At 44.0% G+C, this 25,124-nt stretch overlaps 2 protein-coding genes across 2 annotated transcripts in view; one reads left to right on the forward strand and one right to left on the reverse strand.

Moving 5' to 3' along the window:
* Positions 1–297: 297 nt before the first annotated feature.
* C24H1orf94 (chromosome 24 C1orf94 homolog) lies at positions 298–8,866 on the reverse strand. Its single transcript, XM_013184123.3, has 6 exons — positions 8,556–8,866; positions 4,267–4,742; positions 3,295–3,467; positions 2,154–2,225; positions 1,329–1,510; positions 298–677 (listed from the first exon to the last, which is right to left on the reverse strand). Exons 1-6 carry the CDS (start codon positions 8,783–8,785, stop codon positions 602–604), a joined length of 1,209 nt encoding a protein of 402 aa, XP_013039577.3. The 5' UTR covers positions 8,786–8,866; the 3' UTR covers positions 298–601.
* Positions 8,867–8,907: 41 nt separating this feature from the next.
* Positions 8,908–25,124, forward strand: part of CSMD2 (CUB and Sushi multiple domains 2) — a 300,763-nt gene continuing 284,546 nt past the window's right edge. Inside the window, 3 exon segments of the mRNA XM_048054254.2 lie at positions 8,908–9,025; positions 9,886–10,092; positions 12,606–12,864. Of these exon segments, the coding sequence (XP_047910211.2) occupies positions 12,708–12,864 (157 nt within the window). The 5' untranslated portion in view covers positions 8,908–9,025; positions 9,886–10,092; positions 12,606–12,707.

Below are 25,124 nucleotides of genomic sequence, written 5' to 3' on the forward strand. Positions count from 1 at the left end.
AGAAAAAAGCATGCAATCTTGCCTTAGTGCACTGGTCGTATTGACTGTGGTTATAGCTGTGGTTTGGGTCACTTGTGTTTAATGATCCTATGGCCTCATTTGTCGCAGGACCCTGGAGGTAGCTCACTTTGTGCATCTTGGCTAATTTTCAGTCTGCTGAAGGATCACACAGATTTTTCTCTCCCAGACTGTGGTACAACAATAGTATATTTGGTTAAGGACTTGTCATTAACAAATTTGTGTTAATCTCACTTTGAATGTATGACAAAAATTACCATCTCTGAGACTTGTGGACTTTTTTGTCAACCATCTTTATTGTACCAACATTGAAATTTGAGCAGCTCAGACATCTGTCACAACTAAAACACTTTTATTATGTCTTCATCTTCCAAAAGGAAAAAAGTCCCTTTTTCTGTCATCCTAAAGAAAATTATTTCTGATGCGTTGTCATATAGCTGTTTCTTACCACAGAAGTCACACGGGATTATTCTAGATAGAAATCTTCACTTTAGGGAAACTTGAAGTCCTTACAGGATCCTTGGACTTCTAATAGATACTAAATTTTTATATGTAAATATCAGGATAGGAGAAGTGGGTTCACTTAAAAGTTTACACAGTTCCCACTGGAAGAGTAGTTGGGGTTAGTGCTCATGGCTCCTCCGGGTGTAGAACTAAACCTAAAACAAAAAATAAAATTTATTCTAGTGTCAGGAGATTACATCTAACCTCCACATGATTTTCTTCCTTATAAAGGAGCTTTCAGAAGCATTTATTTGCATTTTTTTTTGTAGACTTGTAATACAGTTTCTGGAAAGATGACGTAGGGGAAGCATATGCTATTGTTATCTATCCTATAGGTAATGAAAGATGATACACAGAACTTACCCAGAGCGATTGTTACCAGACCCTTGAAATAAGCTGATTTTTATCTACAGTTGTTACAGAAACATATTAAGATGAATCCTTTCATGACATTCTGACAGTGTCAAAATATCTTGGTTTCTCTCATGCTGAAACTTCTGCTTTTTGCTAGGTTAAGAAATGTTTGTTCTTTAGCCACGATGTTGATTAGAAGCTCTAGGTGTGAACTCTACACTTACAGTGTAGAGTTTTTGGCTTCATTCACCTGAAATCAATTACTTTGTTCTTGTATCAAAATTTTCTTGTAACTTATGCCCTGTAGTAACTTCTGTCTTTTGTTCTGACATGGAATTTGGTGAGAATGGAACCGGGAAACCCAATTGCTGATTACACTGTGGGCTCTGCGAAGGTTTGCAGCAACTGACAAAGAGACGCAAAACTAGAATGCGAATCTGCACGGCCTTTACCTGTAGGAAGGAGAAAATGGATACGGGGTCCCATCGCCTGCTGTCGGTGGATCCTGGATGTTGGTGGGTAGTTTAGGTAGGGTCCTCTGCTGGTATGGAAAATCCGGCTGAACAACGGGGATGTAGTTCAACAGAGGAGGGTAAGTTGACCGGAAAATGTGCTGTGGGTTGTATGGAGCTACCTGGGGAGGAGAAAGAAACAGTGCACAACAATAAATGGGACAATAATGATGACAGGCAGTGACCCTCAAAATATAAACTGGAGTTGACCGAAATATTTTTGTTGTTCTTAAGAACTTTTTTTTCCCCCACTTCTGGTATCTCCTTTAACCTGCTGTTCTTTTCAGTGCAGAGACTTCTGTTGCCATTCAATTTGGGCTCTGATCGCTTCTCTTTAGGAGGCGTCTTTCAGATAAGTCTCTGGAGCAAAAGCTGGGGTGGCTATGCAATTGGTGCAGCCACGGGAATTTGACCCTGTAAATTCTCCCAGCCTTTTTGATACTAGGAAAAGGCGGTGTTCATTTTTATATAAATACAGACTTTAATGAACAAATAAATGCAGTCTAGAGGAGACAGAAAATTTCATACAAAACTAGAGTATATGCAATAGATGTTTTTAGAGGTTCAGGTACACTTCTTGAGCTATTTGGAGCAAATACTGCTCCAAATGAACCTGTCCCCAGCTTGGCATCTTTTTCCCCCAAATCTATTCTTGTGATGGCACCAGTGTCAGTCTTGGCATATGACAAACAATTCTGACTAATCTATTGTGCTTAGCATCTATATTCAGTGAATTAAAGTGTATTTGTAACCAGTTCAACACACCTGTCTCGAATAACATCCAAAGGGAGGGTGCAGAGCTTGCTGATAAGGGAACCGTGCTTGCTGATACGGACCCTGTTAAGTATATGTAAGACATGACTTTTAAAAACAGTCTGAGTTGATCAATTAATTATTAATTATTTTTGTATAAGATTTTAGGGGGAACATTATATTCAAAGAAACCAGGCTGAAGCAAATGCATTTCTTAGCTTTCAGAAAAAGTCTTCTCTTTGTCTTCCCAAGTCTGAGACGTCCAGTATAGGTGTCTGCCTTCTGCTCTCTACCTTCTGTTCTGCCTGGGGAAGAGCTCACTTCCCCCTTGACTGCTGGGAGGTGGAAGGATGATGTGCTTGTCCTATGCTAAGTAGCTTTCTGCTAAGTACTCATTGACTTAATGAAAAATGAAAATTCTTGGACTGTAAACCTTCAAGGGAGCTTAGCTTGGCACAGCAGGTGTGCCCATAGTAGTCTCCTGCTCTCCCCTTTCTAACAGGATGGTGGAAACTTTTGACAACATCTGCGATGATCTGGGTTCTGTTAGAGAATGTAGCTTTTTTTTCCTTTTTTTCTTTTTTCCCCCAGTGGAATCAAAGCGAAATCAAAGGGTGAGAATAGCCCGTAGAAAGGCATGGATGCATGGATTCTCAGTATTCTTTTATTTCTTTTGACTTAAGCATTTGCCACCTTAATAACCTCAGTTGGCTTTTTTACTTTGATAGGAGGTCCTGTTTCACTAGGCTAAGAAACCAGTGTCCAAGTCTGTAAACAGAATAACCACACGAAATATCCCCAATGAATTGTTAGGTCAAAATATTTGTAATTACACAATAACTATTTGTAAATGCAAACTAAAAATAGAAAGTAATGAATGGTAAGAGGTCAACATTCAGTATATGTGTCAATAAAACATCATCCATCGATCACAAATTTCCCAGAGGACCGCAGTACATACGCTGATAATGCTTTGTTTGTGACCTAATGCCACTTCGGTGTAATTATTCATTGTGGGATAGCAGTCTGGTTTCTTTTAGACTCTACCCTACAAGTCAGAAAGCACTTTTCAGAACAATGGTAGCTAGTGCCCTGAGCTTGTCAGTATGGAGCTGGGGATGTAATCTCAGAGTCTGGATTTAGTTTGTATTACCTGAAACTGTGGAAAGCTCGAGGAGTTTGGAAAGACAGGGAGTGGAGGGAAGGTCAGACTTGGCCACACCAGCTGATTTAATGCCGTGGTCGTTGTAGTAGTAGAAAAGCGTGGAGTAAAAGTACTTGCACTGTATTTAACCTTTTTTTTTTTGTCTGGTGTTGCGGTAGTTACTGTAAAACAAAACAAGGTTAAAGATCAGTCAGCATTCTCTTAACATAAATGTGTGGAACGCTTGCAATTAAAGGGATACACTTTACCTGCTAGCAAAATATTAAGATACCAGTTGCTTTTGCAGGCTGTATTTCTGGAGCACAGAGATCCAAACTTAGCAATTAACACTTCAAATTCACTTGTAGGGCTGTTTAAACCCTGACCCACAGGACCCAGAGTAAATTTAATTGCCTGAGCCATAAGTATGAATGAAATGGGGCAAAAGGTTCTTACTGTACTCTTACAGCGTTCAAAACTCTCAGACTAGGAAATTACCCCCAGAAGAAGCTGATTGTTTGAGGCCTCCAGGCTGTGATCAATCTAGGCCAGAAATGTAAATGGTAGATTTGGACGTGCAGCATTATTTTGGTTTGTTCTTAAGTTACTCTGGATCTCTTAAATATCTCTCTGGGAACCCCAAAAATCATGACACTTAAAAACAAACAAACAACACCAACAAAAAACAACAACAAAATACCCAACAGCACCCTCTCCTGCCATCTGGGAAAAAAAAATAATTTACAGAAAACATCGAGCAAATATATAAATCTCTGTGGTCATGACCTTCCTGTATTTCTCATTTATTGATGTGAGAAGGACATTGGAGAGATGCTGGTAAGGTGGGAGAGCTATACGAGCATCTAGTAGGAAATGAAACTTTGTGAATGGAAACGCCATCTGCTTTTCAACAGCTTCTAGTTAGTTTTAATTTTCCCAAGGCTCCCGGATGCTGTTCAAGCACCATGGCCAGATCCATACCTGGATTCTGCAGTGCCTTTGTGACTGCACTGGAGTCGGTTTTGGAGCAGGTCTTGGCAAATGCTGGGAGCTGCTGCTTCTGTGCTGCAGCTTGACTTTCTGCTGCTGCTGGTGGAGCTGACGCAGGTGTGCTGTTCTTCACGGAGCTGAACGTGCTACCCTGTAGGAAGCCGTTCACTGCCTTGGGTTCTTCAGCCGTTGCCTGATTGTCTGGGCCCTTGGCAGTGTCTGCGTGCTTCTGCAGACATGGTGCCTCTGTCTTGCTGCCCCCTGTGCTGCAACCGCCCGTCGTGCTGCTGTCCTCCAGCCCCTTGGAGTCCTTGTGCGACTTCGCTGAACACAGGAGGTTGGTGATGGTGGATTTAGCAGAAAGCTGAGCATCGCAGAGAGCTCGTAACTTCATCTCCCTTTCTCTGTTTCCAATCACTGCTCTGTATATATTTTCAAGTCCCTCTGTTTCATCTAGCAACCCATCTCTGTAAGAAAGTAGAATATGGCTTCTGTTCAGTTTGACTTAAAATTGAGCTAATCTTCTTGACTCTTAAGCTTTGTGATGATTTTTATTTCATCAGTCAAATAATGTTAGTTTAAGTCCGTGATTCTGGACACAAGAAAGGATTTTGGGATTGCATGCCTTTCCCTGGTGTCCCTAATAGGAGAAACCTTGTTTGCTCTCAGTAGTCCAGCCTTGCATGGTTTCAACCTTCAAGGCTCAGTGGATCTTCAGATCTTTGCAGGATGAGGGCCTAAATTTCCAGGGACTTATCTGTCATTTACAATTTTGTTATCCCTTGTAAGGATTTAACGGAGCTGGGTGTAGTAGTATTTGTAGCTCGTTAACCATCTTTCATATAGGAACCCACTGAAGTCCTCGGACCTGACAATGGGACTGCTGCCAGGGCTGAACAATTTTGTGTTCCTCTGAGGCACACCTAAGTGCCTGTAATGGTTACCTACTCAAAATACTGTTTTAAATTCCAGTTTGCTCTTTCACAGCCAAGTATGTTCAATAACTTAATGTATTACCAATTTACTCTCCCTGAAGCTGAGAAAAGACTGATGCTCTGTACATGCACTATGCAGGTACATACATGGTATACAAATATCACAAAAATTAGGAAACTAAATAGTAAGCGTATCTAATTATCTCTAATCATATGATCACTATAATTAGTAGGATGCTTCTTTTTCCTCTATTTAAAAAAATGAAAAGAAACATCTCTTAACAAAAACCTCAACAAGCTTCTACTGTGGATAGAAAATTGATAGGTTATTTCCATTTTTATAAAGTAAAGCCTATTTCATACATTTTTTTTCACCCCATCTTTCATTGGAACCGCTCATGTGTGCGTGGCTCTGCACCCCACAGCCTGTGTGTCCCCAGGTGTTTGGTTCTCTCGTTTGTATTGTGCAGTACGAGAGGTGGGAAAACTTCCTCCGTTCCTTTCTTGGGGATGCAGAGACAAGTTTACATCTGGGCTCCAAATGGAGGTTTTTTTCCGTAGTCTGTTTTTTCTTCTCTCAACTCAAGGGGAAAAAATAAACATCAAGGAAGTAGCAAAATTATGAAAGATAGTACCAGCTCCCTACCTAGAAGGCAAAGTAACGCTGGGTTTTAAGCGTGGGTAGCTGGCTGCGTGGAATTCCATGTAGAAGCAATGGCTCTTTCAGTCGTCTTTGAAGTGTCTTCACTTAAGGAAGTTGCTTTGAGCCAGGAGCAGCTTTGGTGCAGAGATTGCACCAAGTTTTCTGATGTGGGTGACACTGCAGCATTCACAGCAAACCTTTTCTGTGCAAAAAGGTTTGTCTTGTACCATCAGTGTCATGTCTGTATGATTTAAGAATGATTTTGATTTGCTAGTGAAGTGCTTACGTATCTGAGGAGACTTGGAGATGAGTGGGAATTTAGCCGTTTAATTGAAATCAAGAATCACAGTGATAAGTTTCTGATGTTTCCTTGGCAAAGTCAATAGAAGGGAAGCAAATTCGGTGGTGCTGTGTTAGGTGTGCTCACTGGATTTGAAATATGGGTCACTCAAACTTCTGTGGGGTCAGAATGAGCTCATGGCAAAGGCCTCGTGTGCTACAGCAGCCTCACGCTGCGCAGTGAGGTCACAGATGGCTTCATTGCGGAAACACTGAAGGTTGATTTAGCGTTTAGGAAGGTGAAACTTGCTGTTTGTTTAAAAGATTCCAGATACTTTTAAAAATGAGCATACCAGCAATTTGCATAAGTCAATATTTTAAAATAATTAAAGATTGCTAAATTGAGCAAGGTCATACGGCGTAATCTTTGGCCGCTGATGTTATTGCAGCTGATGAATTGGGGAACACCTCTATTGACAGCTGGCATGTAGAAAGATTAAGAAAAATCTTACAATAAGGCTTTCAGGAGTAATTGAGGTACCTAGGGCATGGAAGGTGCGGTGTCACGGAACCACGGCATGGCTGAGGTTGGAAGGGACCTCCTGAGATCCCCTGGTCCAGCACCCCTGCTAAGCAGGGTTGCCCAGGATGGCATCCAGGCGGGTTTGGAATATCTCCAGAGAAGGAGACCCCACAGCCCCCCTGGGCAACCTGCGCCAGTGCTGGCACCCGCACAGTAAAGAAGTGAAAACGACAATTATGGAAGCTTCTGCCTCCAGGGTCAAAGGCAGAAACCTGACCTGGGGCTGCCTCACTTGAATTGCTTTCATTTTAAGGAAGTTCCATGAAGTTTGTGCAGTAATTTGGTTTTGGTGCTTCAGGTTTGGTATTTTGGGAGGGTTTGGTGACTTCGGGGTCTTTGAACAACTGATGATCAACGTGCTGCCCTGTAGGAGTGTATGTAGAGGGCTCTGCTTTCCTGAGGAGCCTGCTAGCTAGTTACAGGAAAACATTGTGGGGAAGAGATGGCCAGATGAGCTGCCAAAGGTAACAGAGCAGTAGGTGAACAGTGAATCATGTTTCTGAACCCCGGGAAAGCACTGTAGCCATCGGCCTTCTCCGTCTTTTTAATTTCATCTGAGTTGCAGTTGTTGAATTAGTCTCAGGTCCTTGCTGGGTGTCCCTGCCACAGCCTTCATCGCTTGTCCTGCAGTTCGCAATCCCCCAGCGCTGCAGTAAAGCCGCGGCTGTGCCGAGCTGCGGCCGCAGCGGCAGGCTGAGCTGCCCCAGGCTTTGGAGGTTGCCTGGGCTGGAAGCCCTGCTGGTTTGGCTGCTGCTGCTCTACTAGGCTCATTGCTAAAACCTAGATCTACATTTCTTTAAAGGTAATTTTTTGTAAAATATATTTTTAAAACTTACTCATAGTTGATACTTCTTCACTGGTTCGTGTGATACCTCCTTCCTATGACTTCTTAGTGACCGATTGGGCTAAAATATGCAGCTGAGAATGTGCTAATTGCAGGGATGCCTCAGCTGTATGATTTGACCAACCATTGTAGGCTAGTGCAACTCCATTGGTGCCACTGGTTATTCTTGGCTTACTTGGCTTCAACCTTCCTGCATTTGTTTTAATTTCTTTAAGAATTTTTTAAGGATATGGAAGAGAAGAAAGGAGCCAGGATTCAAAGGTCGGGTTCCTAGGTTTCTCACCGACATAGTGTAGGCACTGCCCCTTCTGTGCCTCCATGTCTTATCTGAAATCATCTGCTTCCTCGGTCTGTAAAGTTAGCTTTTAAAAGTTACAATAACTGTTTCCACTGTATCAGGTAGGATGGGCCAGGTTTGTATTATGTTTTGTTTAGGTTTCAAGGACTGGACATGTGCTAATACTTGCTGGTTGGTAGCTGGATTTGTAAATTTTACTTTTTTTCTGCTTCAGGAGCATACTGTAAATATTATCCTATTAATCTGAAGAGCATATTTCCCTCCCTTATCATCATTTGTCCTGTGGAACATGATTTGGCATAATTTTTTCTGTGCTAAATTCAGCTTTTCTTTGTAAAGATCAGCTGTTTACAGTAGCTTCCTTATAACACTTTAATTTTCGATTTTGCTCTTTTGAATGCTGCTTTCACTTTCTGTAAATATTTTGATGTGTGTGTAGTTGTTTTTCTTTAAATGTTGTGGGGAAGCGAATGCAGCAGCTGCTTATGGTGCTTCAGATTCTGAAGTAGTTAGATTTCATGGGGCACACTTTTCCAAAGAAAATTGGTGATAGTGGAAAAAGTGGGAATGCTTTGCCTAACTGGGAGGCCGTCAGCGACGCAGGCACCCCGCGTCCCAGCTCTTCGCTTCCACAGGTTCATAAAGCCCCGCTGAGGAAAGCCTAGCAGCCTGTCCCCCTGGGCCCTGGGGTTACTCACTCGTGGTGGGAGTTGCCGTTCTCTCTTCGAAGGGTCTCTGACGGCTCTGAGCAGCGCGCGGGCTGCAGCTTCTCCGAGAGGCCTTGAACGCGTTTCCAGATCTTGTGGCAGGCCTGGTCCAGGCTGTCCTGGGGGGTGTTGTCGTGGATCCAGATGTGCCTGGGGAAAGGGCCCAGCGGGAACGGCCCCTCCGATTTTACTGGTGGAGCTGGAAACCCACCAGTGAGCATCTTTCAGCCTCTCTGCATTCAGACGGCCTTTGCGAAGGGGATGTTTGTGCAGGTAGCAAACGGAACGAGGAGCCGTGGCAACCGCGGAACTGCAGGGCCGGGCAGCGGGCGGGGAGGGGAACTGGAAGCATCCCCTGGGGCTTCCAGCAATGGGGATGGAAACGGCATTGGTGCCCTTCACACAGCTTAGAGCTCCCTGGCATAAACCTATATAGTTAGACTCCAGTCTTCCTGGGTTCGGTATTTGACTGTCCTTCCCTCTTCTCCTAAAGCTCTGCTTTGCTCTCCCCAAGGAGAGCACCGAGCACCGTCTCTCTGGTCCTTTTCTGTTCTCTTGCTGTCAGTCCCCTCCTTGTCTGTCCCTGTTTGAGGCCTATCTAGGAACACATTTAATTCCTGCTCAAGTAGTTTGTCCCCTGAAATTCTTTGCAGCCCACTCTAGATTTCCCCCATCCACAAGAAGTCACGTGCAAGTCTACTCTTACAAGGGAAGAGCAGGAAGGACTAATTCTGGCTTACCTCTTTCAATAGCTGAATGTTTTTTCTACAAAAACATAGGGGGAATATCTCTAGATGCCTTGTAAAACGTTCCACTGCCGTGCAAAAAAGACTCCTCCTCGGTTTTGTAGCATGCATATTCTTAAGCAATTAGGGCTACAGAATCTTGGGTTCCGTTTCTTTTCAATATCCTCTGTGGCATTTTGTGTGCTGGCTAGGTGCTGGGCTATAAAATTGATCTAGGTATGAAAATAAAAGGCAAAGTATTTTTAAATATAAAAGACATGCCTTCAGATACAACAACTGCATGTGGAGTTCTTTGTTACCAAAGTCATTACATTGTACACCGAGGTCTTGGCTCTGTAATTATCTCCATTTTGGTAATCCAGACCTGGACTTGTCCTGTAACTTAAGTAGTGCCTGCAACCTCTTGCTAATAGAGATATTATTGTCAGCTGTCTGTCACCTCGTGATTATGCCCACATAAATGCTGTTTTCCTCCCAATAGTGGTAATGCAGCTAAGAGTGAGTAAATGTGTGGTGTTTACTGAGATGCTTGTATTCCCATATGAAGTTATTAATAGTGGTGTTTTTAATTTTAGTGCACACGATCATGCTCCTACTGTGAGCGCCTTCTGTGGTTCCTCGTTTCATCACCCAGTGGTAGCATTTGTGAGCCAGCTCTGCGTCTGCGTCCACTGGAGCTTGATGCACACAGGAGAGAGAAGAAGGAAGAAGGAAGAGCCCTAGGGATGTGGCTTGGTGTTAAAAGTAGTGGGAGAAGGTGGCTTTGACACTTGTTCTGTTTGGTAAGTCCTTGCCTGTATCAAGGTCTCAGCTTCTCCTCTAAGAAGCTACTGTGAGGACGTGGCTTGTAGCTGTGAATTGCTCTGAGCTCTGTGGATTAAACCAGGAATCGGGGATGTTACAATTGCTCTTATTCGATTCAGAGCAATCACAAAACAGTTCATACTGTTTTGGCAGGTAGGGTGAGGTACGCTGGGCTAAGTGAAATTGGAAAAAGTTGGTTAAATATCTGCAAAGACCGAAAAGCAGCGAAGTCTGAAGGCAGGAGACTCGTTTGAGCCCTGGCTCTGACTGTGGGTGGCAGTGCAGAGCAGAATTTCCCGGCTTCTGGTGGGTGCCTCCACCGAAGGCGGGATTCCTCTTTTAGTAGAGAGGTAATTTTGCAAGGTGAGAGGTGCAGCGAGTGGCGCAGGTTACAGTGGGGCTATTAACCAGGACCTACAAATGTCTCCTTGTCAAAACTGGGTTGTGATCGAAGGTGGTGGCTGCAGTGATGGTTTCTGCTGTATTCGTCAGTGTTGCCCATTTAACAACTAAATGCTTTTTTTTTTTTTCTTTGAGAGATTAAGACCCTAAACCTAGTGGTTTTGAGCAGAAAGCTTCCTTGGGAGGAAATCCTTGATTTGAAATAGGTATGGTTTTATTTACCAGGAAGAAAGTGGCATTGTATCTCCTCAATGACTTTATTATGCCTGTGGATTGTTCTTGATGCAGGGCTAGCTGACTTTGGCTCAGCTGATGCTCTGCTGGTGTGCAGCAACCAAGTCACATCTTCGGCTGAATGCAGTTTCGGGATGGGGAACTCTTTGAGGTGAATGGCTGTATAAGGGAAAAGCAATGTATAGAGCTGTCAAGTGTGGTACCCTGTTTCTCTGCTCCTTTTATATTTGGATCTATGCCTTTGAACAATAAGGTCTATTTGAATAGGACGCTGCAGTTTAAACAGACATAAAGCAACTCTTTCATGTAACAGCCCTGGTTGCCTTGGCTCTTGGCATTGGCTCACAGTGTAGGCAGTGGAAGGATTCAAATGCAGAGGGGACACAGGGGAAAGGGAGTGAGAAAGAGGATTGATTTGAGGGCGGAGGGACAGATTTTCAAGCCCTCGATATAATTTGTTTTTAGCTGTCAAATAAGCTCATTCAAGGCAACCGGAACAAGGCTGAAGAAGGGGGGTTTGCAGCAAGAAACTGCAGCAAATGCAAAGCGCCAAGGCAGGGGGATGGGTGGCGGGGCCGGGGCCCCCCTGGGAGCCAGGAGCTGGGGCTGGGGGGGTCAGGGGGCGGCCGGGGAAGGGCTGCGGGGGCCGGGGGGCGGCAGGCAGCGGGATGGGTGCTGCCCCCCGCCCGAAGGTGAACGCAGAAGTAGGTTCTTGCCGGGGAGGGGGGGGGATTTTCCGGGGTTCTGCCGTTTTTAAAGCTTGAGCATGTGTGAGCTGGAGTTATTTCCCTTCTCCGTGGGTCTGAGCATCACCGCCAAGATAATTAAGTTCCTGGATGTGTCTTTAAGGGGCTGCGTTTTTTCCCCATCTTGTGTGCAGCCATAGGGACAAATGTACTAACAGACATTTAAAAAAGGAGGAAAAAAAAAAAAAGAGGAGGTTAGAGGAGAAATACCACTTGGAGCAGCCCTGCAGAGGGGCCGCAGCACCACAGCCAGGCGTGCCCGGTGGCCCAGGAGAGGGGGCACCCGGTGCTGCCTTTGCCACCCCCAGGACGCCGCTGGTCCTGAAGGGTCCCGCTGGGGCTCACCCCATCGCTGGGATCCACGCTGCTAGGACAGGTCGCAGACGGGGGGTGTCTCTTCCGTGACTCATGTTTGTAAGGAAATTTGCTTCGTCCCCCAAATTGTGTCAATATCATCAAGTTGTTTACAGAGGCTCGGGTGGGGGGCCCCGGGAGGAGGCTGCATTGCTCTGGCAGATGTCTTAATAGCAGAGCTGCTGCGTGCGCGTCCGTGTGCGTGCTGTGCTCCACGGCAAATGGGGGGCTCTGGGACTTGCCGCGATGAAAGAAACCTGTGGTGTGTATTAAAAACAATAAATACAATGCTAAAGCATAATTTGTGGTTTGTTGGTTTTGGTGGGGCGGGGGCTGGTGGGAGGTGTGCGCTGGGTCCAGGAAGCGAAGCCGAGCCAGAGCCAGTCTGTGGCTGCACGGCAGCCCCTCATCGCAACGCCCGTGCCCCCTCCCCAGGATTTAGGGAAAGAGGAGAACAAAGATGTGGGAGCGATTAATCAACTGGCTAATAAAAAAGTATAAATCCCTGGGGACTGTGTGCTGCTAATGCCGGGGAGCTGGCTCAGAGACAGCCACCGGGAGGGACGAGCCAGCCCTCCTCTCCTCGCCTCTCCTCTCCCCGAGCCGCTGCCACACTTGGTTCATTCCAGCTGCAGAAGCTCAGAGCCTTCCATGCGGTGGGATTTTTTTTCTGGGCTGAAAAAATTAGAATAAAAAAAAATCACAAGCCTGACCTGCTTTTTTTCCCCCCTCTTTCCTTTCTCCTCTTCTTCTAGCCGAGCTGAGGACTATCCCAATCGCAAAGGGGGAGAAAAAAGGGGGAAAACCCAACAACAACAAGCAACCCCCAGCACACCCCATTCCTGCCACCCTTTGACATGCAACCTTCCTTGGGATGGGACAAGCTGGGATGCAGCTGCAGCTTTGGAAGGAATTGGGGGAAATTGGGGATCTTTGCTCTCATGACGGTGGAAGTGAGCTCCTGGAGCCGGGTGCTGCTGCTCTCCGTGGGGCTGCTGGCTGTCTCAGCGACCGGTAAGTGTCATGGAGAAAGCTGGCAACTTTAGGAGTATTTGTCTTCCTGCTGCTTAGATCCAGGGACCACCGTTAATCCGTTTTCCTGGGGACTCTGGGGTGTGAGTGTGTGTGTGTGTACTTGTATGTCAGCACATGCTTCCCTGTAGTGTTCAATAAGGAGCGGATTTTCTTCAGACCTTTCTGTGAGATAGTTTGCCTCAGTCCTTTGGGAGCAACAATTTAAAATGATACGGCTATAATAGGTGGCTCTATTTGTTTTTATTCCTCCTTCTGGTGGGTCGAATAATGTGTGCACAGTTGCCAGACAATATGCAAGATGACTAAAAAATGCCATTACGGTTCCCCTTCTGTCTTTCCCTTGCATCTTAATTCATTATTTCACTACCCTGGTATCTGACTATAGCTGATAATAGGACTCCTTGCATGAAAATGGAAGCACTCTCCTCTTATTCTTCCTGCATTTCAAGTTGATATGCTCTTATAGATGAGCTTCTCAGTCTCAGCATCTTGATATTTGTGAAAAATGTTTATTTTCTTGGAAGATAGAGACTCGAAGGGGGGGGGGGGAATTTGCTTACGTCTCCTCCCCGGTTTCTGTAATTGACCTTGTAGCAAAAGCATATCTAAGGACTGAAGTTTATTTCTGGTGTAAACAGCAAATATTTAGGGACTGTCCTTATGTGTGCGAGTGTGGGAGGGGGAAGAGTGGGAGAGCTGAGTGTTTGGCAGTGTCTTCTTTCAACGCTGCTGTGCCCCGATTTCCAAGAGTTTGAGTAACGTCTGTCTTATCTGCTGCATCCTAGGCGAGAGGAATGTATGCTTGTGACAATGTATGCTTGTGTGTGTTCATGTGTAGGAAAGCTGCTTGGTTCTTTTTTGGAAAACCTTGTGTTATCTCGACACTGATTTTTATTATGTAAGGCAGACTTTCTTCGAAGAGATCCAGAATAATTAACTGCTCCTCCCAAGTATGCTTGCAGTAGACCCAAAGACTTTTGCTACTGGAATCAATCTATTAGGGAAGGAGGTAGAACCACCCAACAACCCGCAAGCTGAAATTATGGATGAGTACTTATTTTTGGTGATTATTTTTCCTTTCTTCAGCAGGAACATATAGCCTTTGCACAAGAGGAACTTGCCATTCCAGCAGTTTCTGTTGTGTTTTTCTGATATAAGTAGAATGATGCAGAGATACCTAAATGTGATTTATTATGTAAGGGTTTTACAGCTTTTTTTTCTTCTTTCAGGTTATCTGTAGCTTGTTCATACTTAAATTTTCCAGGTTTCTTCCTGTAACTGCTTGTTCAGTATTTCAGGCTTTCTTCTCAGGCCCGTAGCTCTTCCATCTCTGTATTTGGAGTGCTGTTCTGGTTCCTGCACCCAGGGGTTGGTTCTCTGTTGTGTTTTCATCTCCGCAAGTAAATCTGCAGAAGTTTTTTAGACGTAAGGTGTTTATTTACATCTGAATAACGGTATTTGTCAATGAGTTTCCCAGGTACTCCTTTTCAGCAAATTCAGAAATCCGGGTAATGATCTTTTTGCTAAGGCAAGGGATCAATTTTGAAACCAGTGGCTTACTCCAAGATATCCAGAACACAGTGAACATATCTACCAAGTGAACACAGCCACCTTTCTCCAGAATCCATTGCAGTTTTAGGGTTTAATCCCAGAAAGTAAGTTTAGTTTGGCAGGGACTTCTGGTACCTTCGCTGAGCAAATCATGGTCCTCTGTGGAACAAAGTTCCTGAGAGGCTTCACTCCTGATCTCGCCTTTTCCTAGTGTTTGTGTAGGTAGTAATAACCCCGAGTACCCATAGTGTGGCAGTAGAGCTGTGTATATATAAACATATATATGTATAAAACCATCAGCTAGTAGTTCTGGCCGTCTGAAAAATAAAGGAAAGAAATCCCTACTCATATTGTATCAGATGTCTGTCAGCAGTCCAGTTGCCCAGTGATGGCCTTTTAAAAACCGGCTGGTTACTGCATGTGCTTTCTTCTGATGCCACTGCATCTGAAGGCAAGATAAGGTAGCTTCTGGTTGGGCAAAGTGACCCAGCTGTAGGGAAGGGGTTTCCTGATGTGCTGGAGTTTGGTGTATATCTGGGGGCTGGGGGGGGAGGAAGGGTGCACAGCTTCCCTTTTTTTCAGTGGTGCAGTGACTTGACAGCATTTTAAGACTCGAGGAGGGCACTGAATTTGGCTGTAAGTTGACTGCGATTCATGTGTGGCCTCTCAAACACGTTTAATGATTCTGATATTTTATTTCTTGGTTGTCAAAACAGGTACTCTTAATAGGAATAAGAGCAATGTTTTTCTGTTCCTTTCTGGGTAATTAGCTATGCATTGGCACTGGGACATGCACTTGGTATGTCTGTTGGCCGGGTATATGTGCAATGTCTTTTGAAGGCCTATTATAAAGGAAGTCTTGATGCTATTATTCATGCTGCTTTACTAGTCAACATCTTGTTTGGTACTGGGTAATGGGAAGATGCACTGGCTTGAAAGGTGATCTCATCAGTTTAAACCCCTTGCGATTTTCTTTTTTTCTTGATGGAAAACAGTTTTTGCCAGATTCTTCCGTTGAAGAGTGGATGAGCAGGAAGCTGTTTATGAATTTTGACGTATGTGTACATACCTGTATTATAAATCATCTTTCCATTTTGTTGTGTTTTCTTAAATCTCCACAGGACAAAGAGTGAATCAGGGGTACTTGGTACTTAGTCTGCCAGGGAAGCGACTTAACTGTGAAGTACTCCGTGATTTGAGTGCCTTTTTTAAAGGGGTGAGGGTGTGAGATACTAACTCTCTGAAGTGGTGGATAGATGTTTTTAGGTAGGAGGGAAGGGAATAGTCATCAGCTTGATTATATTTGATTGTGGCACGTGATAAAACTACAGTATTTTATGACAATAGCTGAGTATATCATTTTGATCCGAGTCCTACTATCAGTGCTGAAGCAGTGTGGATATCACTGCTAAATGGAATGAATGATTCCCACTTACTCATTCATGTCTTGCTAATGTCTCTTGTTACAGGAAGGGAGGCGTTTATGGCAAACATTTAGAGGGTGCAGCCTTTTTTGCATGGGATCAGACTGACTTCATAGTGCTTAGAGAGGAGGGCAAAATGCAGAAGGCTTCGTGTTGCTGTGTTCCCTCCTCACCCTGGTGACTTGGGGGAGGTAACGTGGCCTGGCCTGTAGGTTTTTGTGTTCCACGGTGGGGTTATACAGGTCATCCTCAGCTGGATGGGACTACAAGACAATCCTTCCCTCTCCATGTGCCTGGACAACTGCGTGGCACTCAGGTTTGACTGACTGGAGTGTAGTGAACTTACTTTCTTACCTCTTCGTATTGGTTTGCACACTTGTGAGCTCTCAGGGGAGAATGTCCAAATTCATCATGGTTTTCTCCATACCAGTGTGTGTCCATACTGATGGGTTGAGAAGGGCAGGGGAAGGAGCCTTTAGTAGGAACACCCTTAGTGCTGGGTGGTAGCCAGGACTCTACTTCAAGCCTGGGATGTTTAGGTCGCAAGTCTGTGGCTCTGCCTTGCTGTGTAACCTTTGGGAAGCAATTTCACTTCTGTCTTCACAGTCTTTGATGGAGTTCATCACTCGGGATACAGGAGGCTTTCCTTTGCCATATAATTGTTCATTGTCTGTCTCTCTGACTTCTGTCATGGCTTCTCTGCTGCTGACAAACATCTAAGCTCAAGCTTTCCTTGCCATGGAGCCCAGCCTTTGTATGTCAGGTACCTCCTAGGGAAATTTTGTATTCAGCTGGTTGATGGACCCCAGCTGAGCCAGCCTGCAGTGGAACAGAGGTGGATGTCTGCTCAGCTGATCCTCGGTGGCTGCCTTCCAATTGTCTAGGAGTGTCTGTCAGAAGAAGGCATACGTCAAAATGGGTACAGGGAATGTGGTCCAGGTAGTCTGCAATAGATCCCAGTGGATATGCTTTGTGCTGAGGTGGTTTAGGGTTCAGGGTGCAGCTGTTGATGTCACGTGTAGTATTCCTGCTGTAGATAATACATTTTCTGATACGGGAGCGACTGCCTCATTAATCTGTTTTTAGAGACAAGCAAAGAATAATTCTTTCCCCTGACTCCATTTGCTGTTAACTGTTTCTACCTGTGCTCCAGGGATTTGCAACTGCTCAATTACTGTGTACTACTTGCTGCCTTGCTCTGTTTCCTGAGAGGCCTTTTTTTTTTTTTTTGTGAAATGCCAAATTTCACAGCTGTGTTTCTATTCCTGCTGCAGGCCCTCCTTCCTCCCCCAGTAATTCCTACTTAAATTTGGCATGGATCTTGACCAGAGGAAACTTAAAATGTTAATGGTCAGACAGGTCTGGGGGGAAGTCAGGCAGCCTAACCTTTGTAACATTAGTTGTGTATCTTCAGTGCTTCTGGAGGGTTGGCTGAAGGATGTCTCCTCTCTGAGCTGCTTCCTTCAGGTGTACCAAAGCCCTTTGCTACTTCTCTAATAACAAAACCCTCACTGGAGATGGGAAGGGTGCACAGTACTCTGGCTAGTGCATTATAGGATTTGGACTTGAGTTTTCTGTTCTGACTGTGCAGGTAACCGTTTGACTATTCACTTTCACTGCATCACATAAGTTGAGGCTTACAGCATAGCTGTAGCTGGTATGAAGGTTTTGAGGAGAAGGCTGCAATAGATGCATCTTTGTGCGTCTGATAAGAAAAGCCTTGCTAACTCAATTTTTAGCAAAAAGTGTCCCAAGACACAGTGCCGGAGTCATTTTTCATAGGCTTCAGAGAAATTATATCAAATCTGTATTTGGCTGAGTGGGTTTTAAAATGCTTCTGTATAATCATTTATATTTCTAGGCTTTGAGAGGTTCAAAACCACCATGAGTAGGCCTAGATTTGAAATATGTGCAACAGAAAGCATAGCAAATTCAAGTGGAAGGGGAGAGGTGAGACTTTACTATTATAGCCCTATAAATAGTAGTTGAGTAACAAAGGTTCTGTTCTGCTTGAATTGGTCTAGCTCTAAGTTGCCTGTCTAACATATCCAGGAACCAAAGGTGGCAGAGGTAATGTGATCACGTATGTTGACTCCAACATGCAAGCGTAGCTGCTGCGGGTGCAGATGACTGAGGGGACAGTTAACAGCATAAGGCTTTAATGGATTTTAAAACCAGGTAAGCTTTTGCTTCGCCCAGGAAGACTGACCATAGGAATGGAGCTCCCTGTGGTGGTGCCCTCGCGTGTGCCCGCGGGGCAGCCCAGGTCGTCCCTTATCGACGGGACGCAAGCTGCTCTCTGTATTGTGAGACTTGCACAAGGTCACTTAGGGAATTTTTGGTGCAGCTGTAAATATGTCAGGCTGAGCCTTAAACACAAGACTGCTTTTCCTTTTTCGTTTCTTAATTCTCTGCAAAGGTGAGTGAAGCTCTTCATTGAGAGGTGCTTCCTGCACAACTGTGAGGTGTTTCTGAGGCTTCCCGAGGTGAGTGCCTACTTTGAAAGCAATGCAAGTGTCCAGTTCTTGAAATCAAGATGGAGATTTAAAAAAAATAATAAAATGTGATGGTAGCCCCTATAGTTTCTGTGTTTACACAGTGTTTCTGGAGGAGTGAAGTACAGTGCAATTATGGAAATCAATGTACTTTGCTTGCAATAAACATGATGCAGTGCAGTAATCTCCAAAATAAATATGCTTCTGCCATGCTATGCAGTGGCTGACTGATCTGATAGTGGTTAATGTGTAATTGGGAAAATCCCATTGATTAAAGAAATCAAATTAACTCTGTTTCAGTCTCTTTGCTGCCATGGACACAGCCAGAATGGAGATAGTATGCTGCAGTGAGTTTGTGTGCAATTTTCTTATACCTCCCTTGTGTGAAAGCAGAACAGGATTTTTTTGGTTTGTTGTTTGCTTTTGTCGCTTCACAGTGGACGTAGTATGGTGTTCTTTCCATCTTCCCAGGCTGAGGTACAGCAGCGCCTTGCAGGAACGGTTGCAGTAATTTTCTGTCTGAGGTGCGGGCATCGCTGCCGTGATAATAAACTGCCTGTTTGTGTGCTCACACTGTGGTCTGCTGGATGGATGGAGAACCAGGGACTTGGTCCTGCTGCTAATAATAATTTCCGCGAGGCCCAAATAGTCGTGAAGCAGGGAGATCTGGTGATTTGTGACTTTCACTCAAAGTGCAGAAAGATTTTTGCAACTGTGAGGCCTGGAGCAGCTCTGGTTGCCAGGGAGATGTGTGATAAGGAAGTAATTAAAAAAAAAATTCTCCCTGTGTTATTGACTGCGAAAAATCTACTTGAAATTGAACTGATGACTTGGCTCAGGGGGAAGCAGGTATTTAGAGTGAAAGAAGGGGAATGTGACTTGAAGAAACACCCATCCAACATGTTTTGTTATGTATTTGTAGCATGGTGAACCCAGCAGCCTTTTGGATGAGCAGAGGCCCTTTTGTGTCCAGTGCTGTGTAAATACACAGTTGGAGGCAGCCCCTGCCTGGAAGATTGTACTGTCCAAGCTATCAACAAGTACTGGGTGTAATTCTTGAATGTTTGGGGGGTGCAAAGATTGGGGGGAGACCACAATACAGGGGGGTTCTCTGCCCACACTGCCAAGTCTGCTTCTTCAGCCAAGTTTGTGTAAAGACAATAGATGGGAAAGGCAACCAGCACCACCAGAAAACAGCTTTATACTCGTGTGTACATCAGGCTGGGCTTGATAGGAGTGCTGCCAAGCTCTCACAAAGGCCTGGTGTACCTCAGTGTTCTCTGCCATTTGTGCTTCCTTCTTAGTAATTCTTGCTGGCCTCAACATGCAAGTCTTTCTCCATCTGCAATCAGAAGGAAATCATCAGCGTCTCGTATCCTGCCGGCATGTTTTCTCTCCCTCCACCTTCCATGTAAGAAGACCTTGCTGCTCCTGCTCCATTATCAGCCCTGTGAGAGAAGGCACTGGGCAGAAACCGTCTGTCCAGAGACGTTTTGCTGTAAATGCAGGGCAGGGGCGAGGTAGGACCAGATACAGAAAGAGTTGCCCGAGGTCGCACAGCAGGTTACCAGCAGAACTGAGGATAGACTCCGTCTTCTTACTCCATGCTGCTGCGTGCTGGACTGCAGCACAGAAGTGCCATTCTGCTGCTGCTGAGAGAGGAGGTGTTTTTGAGATGCTTTCTTGCTGCAGATGAGGTCTGAGCTGTGTTTGTGCTCGCGGATGTGAAGGCATTTTACAGTAGTTAAACTGAAAGAGAACAATTTCTCAATACATTTATCAAAATGTCTGCAGTTCCCATTTCAAGGCAGATAAAACAATGAGGGATATCAAATAAAGTTGTCTTTATCCAGAACATTTAAAAACAACGAAGACTTGTTCTTTTGGCCTCTGGCTTGCACTAGCACTCTGGAATGCTAACTCTGTTCTGTCATGATGAAATAGCTTTATTTGGGTTTCAGCACTTGCCTTAGTGCCACCTACGTATCCCTTAACTTGAGAAGCAGCTACATTTTGTTTTCCTTTAGCGAGATGTAGAGCAACAGGGCACTGCACCAAACCACAGTCACTTAACTTGATTATCCTGGCCCCATCAGTGTCTCCAGAGCTAGTTGTTTTAGAAGGTGCAAGAGCACTGAAATAGAGAGACGAGGAAGATGAATTAATCACCGCTGGAGAATTAACCACAAGTGGGGATTTTATGGTTCAGTGCTCTCCTGTTACTTGTGCCCTTGCTCTCTCCCTCCCAACTGGAGAAGGCATCAAAGCCCAATTCTTGCTGTTTTCCATGGCAGCTGGCTCTCAAAAGTCCTTGAGGGCATGAGCCTTTGTCCTTGTTTCACTTCCCTATCTGTAAAATGGGGATAAGTAGAATCTGTAAAACCCTGAAATGATTTACAGATTTATTCTGCAGAGAGATCCCAGTATGTTGTGATAAGCTTTCAGCAGATACAAATTGCACTGTGTTGATTAGCCACACAAGTTTTATGCTCTTGGTTCTCTCCCTTGATTGCATGGAGTGAATTCAACCATTTCATGTACAATTTGGGATTAATTGTGAATGACATTCTGAGGTGAAAGTTGTCTGTCTGCTGCTGAACTTCAAGAAATAAAGTACTCATGGCAAAAAGTCAGAAATATAATGAAATGCAGTTTCTGTTCCAACTCAGGTTGCTTAGCTCCGTCTGTAATTAGCGGTATACCACTTCCACAGTTTCTTCTATGTATAGAGCCACACTTGGGCCTTGCAGTGAAAGACTGCGGCACAGCTTTTAAAAGAAGAGCGTACTCCAGCATAGATGGGAAGGTGGGAGACTTGCAGCAGACAAAGAATTCACCAAAAGCATCAGGAAATTGAATACTGGTCGCAAGCAAAAGCAGGCTGTTGACAGAAGGGGTGGTCTGGACCTTCAGGATTTAACCTGTCGTAGACTCCTTGGCTTTGAAGCAGTTGCTTAAACTGTCTGAGCTTCAGCTTCTTGAACGGAGTGGAAAAAATAAATAAAAGTATTGTCTTATGTATGAGGAAGATAAACGTTTCAGGGATTGCAGAGATGAAACAGAAGTTTGTTTCGTAGTTATCGTGCCTCCTTCTTAATGGCATCTGTCATTGCTTTTGGAGCCCGTCAGAGGGCTGGTGGTGGCACTTAGTGCCTGAAAGAGCAGGATGAGTGGATTCCCTTAATGCTCGAGTTGTTTTGGTTTTCCACAGAGTTTGCCAGAAAACTTCACAGTGGGGAATGATACACGGTTGTGTGATCACTTGGATATTGTTACCGTTCTGCCCTGGCTCTGCTTTTGTTACCGGTGCATTCCCAAGCTCAGGACCTAAAGGCTTGTACAGGGGACTCACTGCTTTTTTTTTTTTTTTTTTTTAGCCAAAATGACCATTTTTAGCTGGCATCTTGAGGGTCTTGCATAGAAGCCAGTCTTGCAGTTTGAGGACATAAGGATGCACCGGGTCTCATTCTGTTCCCCGGTCATGCCTCCTTCACATTTCTGTAACTCCATTATCTTCAGCAGGATTCTCCCCTCCTCTAATTGCTGCAGGGCAAAGGAGGATCTGGTCCTTTGTTAGATGGATGCTAGATCTGAAGTTCGGTGAGCAGTTAATGCCAAGTTGGAGGTACAGAAAATGGAAGCTCATTTCTTCTGTAACAAAGGCACAATTCAATGCTCCTTTCCCATTTGATACACTGAATAATAATATCAAGAAAAATATATTTTCTTCCAGAAAGGAAATCTATTTCCTCAGAAGGATAATGAAGCCTGGAGCTTTTCCAAAGCCAATGCCATTTTAAAAGATGCTTCTTGCATCATGCAGCATATTGTTTATATCCCTCTATTGTTTTTTTGTCTCCATTATGGAAAGGTTAGGTGCTGATTGTGGACACTGCACATCTGTCAGCAACAATCCTGGGATGTTTTCATTAAAGTTAAGCACACTTGGAAAAGGACTCGGTATGCTGATAGTAAAAAATAGTGTCCACTCGCTGAAATAAGGAGCATTTGAAGGGTAGGGAATTTGTCCCTGGTACTATTGGGATTTTATTCCTACTGCTGAGTATAACACACAGTCTCCAAAGGACCCAGTCCTGGTATGATGCAGGAGGGGGGACGGTGTTACTCGTGTGCTGGAGCCTCTGCACGGCCATCCCTGGCCTGAGGGCTCCAGCTCCGTTTGTGGAGGCTGTGCTGTGACAATGGGCAAATGCTGCTGCTCTTCAGCAGCTGATAAAGCAGCAGTGTTGGAGCTTCTCGACTTCAGTAGGATGTTTTAATGAAAATACACTTAATAAACTGTCAGTGCTCATGTGCAGAGGGAACAATGTGTGAAACGGTCCCCACGCTGTAGATATTACTTTGCTTAAAGCCTTGAGCAAAGCCTGGTGAAACCATTATTATTCTTTTTTTTTTTTTTTTGAATGAAGTTCTTGGGCCTTGATCATGAAAGCAGATCATCCAGTACCTCAGCCCAGAAGTCTCAGACAGAGGTATCTTCTTCTGTACTAGATAGAGCGCTGCTTTCTTCACCTTGGCAAGATTTAGGATACGAGAAACCATCCTGCAAAGCCCACGCTGTCGTTTTATCTTCATAAATAGCTGAATCAGTCCTAACTGAAGGAAATTATCTTAGGAACAGCAAGTTAATTCCACTGGATTTAAAACACTCCAGAAAATAATGTTTTATGGGAGGGTCTGTCATTTGTTCCTGCTAAGTGCTGTGACAGTCTTAAGCTAGAGAACAAATTATAACCTTTTTTTGCCTAGGAATCTAACACTGAGGGCCATTCTGTTATGGGGAGGTTTTTTTCCTTTTCCATGACTGCGGTTAGCAAATGAGACTTCTTACAAAAAATACCCAATTTGAACCTACAAGTCGATTCAATTCACCCCTTGTTAACTCTTTGATTGAGAGCTATGTAGATTGAAGAAGAAAGGTATTGATCTACTTTTAGGATTGAAAACTAAGATTAAATAGAAAGTCTAAGGGCGAAAATGAGTTTTTAAATGAATGGACAAGCTGAAAGAAAAATAAAATCGTGCAATATACTGGGAATAAGTTCTGAGAATCTGTTAGCTAGGCATACGTGGAGTCCATAGACTACAGAAACTGCATGCTTTAGATTTGCATATGAGTAGATTGTGATTCAATTTGTAGGAAAATTGTGCGTGAGTCTCAGCAGATTGGTACCTAGCGTGAGAATTTTGCTAAATTGGATCAGAACAGGATAAAAATAAGTTCAGTTTCCTGGTTTCAGAGCATGCACTGGTTGATGGTGGTATGTTTGGACACCCAAAACTGTTGTCAATGTGAAATTCACACGTGAAGGGACTGAAACTTCTGATATAATTGAAAGGTTTCAGTTTTTCTTTTTGCTTTTTTTCTGCGTAGAATTCATTAGAAACCTTTTGTATCTGTTTGTTGGTTAGGCCACGTCACTGTCTTTTTATCTCATTGGGCAAAGTCAATTGTTTAACTTTTCTGTGCAACAGGGACTTCAGGGGACTTTCTTTGCTCAAGGTGACAAGCAGGCATTTAGTAATAAAGTGCAGCAATACTTAAAGGAAGTGAATGTGAAAGTGCTGTTAACAGAATCAAATAAAAAATGGATTTATATCCCAACAAAAATTCCCACGAGAAATTGCCTTCTGTTTGCCTCTTTTTGTAATTCAAATATAATAATAGAAGAGCGAGCTGTTATAATACAAATGCCTGGCAGAGTGTGTTTTGTTGGAAGATCTCAAAGCACTTGCAATGTACATTGCATTTCTTTGAGCGTGGGGAGATGAGAATTGCCATAGAAGAGTGAAGAGTTTTTTTAATAAGTGGAGTATGTGCTTACTCAGGATGAGGTTTTTCATGTTTTTGTCTGCAGGTATAAGAGTTTGGTCATTACTGACAGCTAGTTTGCTGGTTATGGCATTAGCTGAGTATTTGGAGCCAGTTCTTCTGTATCATCGTCTTCTACAGAACTTCTGCCTTTTTTTTTTTTTTTTTCTCTGAACCCCGGATGCTAAAAAGGGACAGTGGCCACCTTGCAGCTACCGAAAATAACTCCTGCGCTTTCTGTAGCTATAAATGAATGAAAATATAACCAGGTCTCTCTATGGACATTTAAAGAATTAAGCATGTAAATTTCTTTTTTTTTTTTTCACTGTGGTCATTTTACAGATGCAGAGAGAAAGAAAGAGTAAAATTTTAAGAGACTCTTATCAAGTTATCTTAAACACTTTCATTGAGTCTTGGACTCTTGAGGCAATCTTTCCAAGGATGTTTAGATGCCTAAGTAAGTATGCGCTTGGCTTGTAAGAGGATATGTTAGCTGCAAAACTCAGGTGCATTTGTAAATGCTACACGATGGCTGGCTGCAGTTCTTAGTTTCTAAATATATTTGTAAATCTAGTCCTGAACGCTGAATTTCCATGTGAAAGGGGACTTGTGGTCCTTAGCTGAATTCCTCTTTGGTTTTGTGAAACCTTGCTCAAAGGAGTCACCTCATCTCATGTTGGAGGTTTTTAATTATTCAAGGGTCATCATCAGGCCTCCTATGTTCCAGTTTAGTGCCTTAACCATCTGTTAAATGTTATCTTCTTAGGCTAACTCTTGGTTTCAGATAAAAGGTGTGTGCAAGCTCATACGGTGGACTGCAAAGCCATTTTCCTGTTGACAGAGTGGGATGTGGAGCTTCTCTGGCCCACATCAGAACATGATGCAGAACGACTGCAGAGCAGGCTGATGGTGGCGTGCAGTTCAAGGCTGTCTGGT

This window comes from Anser cygnoides, chromosome 24 (assembly GCF_040182565.1).
Source record: "Anser cygnoides isolate HZ-2024a breed goose chromosome 24, Taihu_goose_T2T_genome, whole genome shotgun sequence".
Lineage (NCBI taxonomy): Eukaryota > Metazoa > Chordata > Aves > Anseriformes > Anatidae > Anser > Anser cygnoides.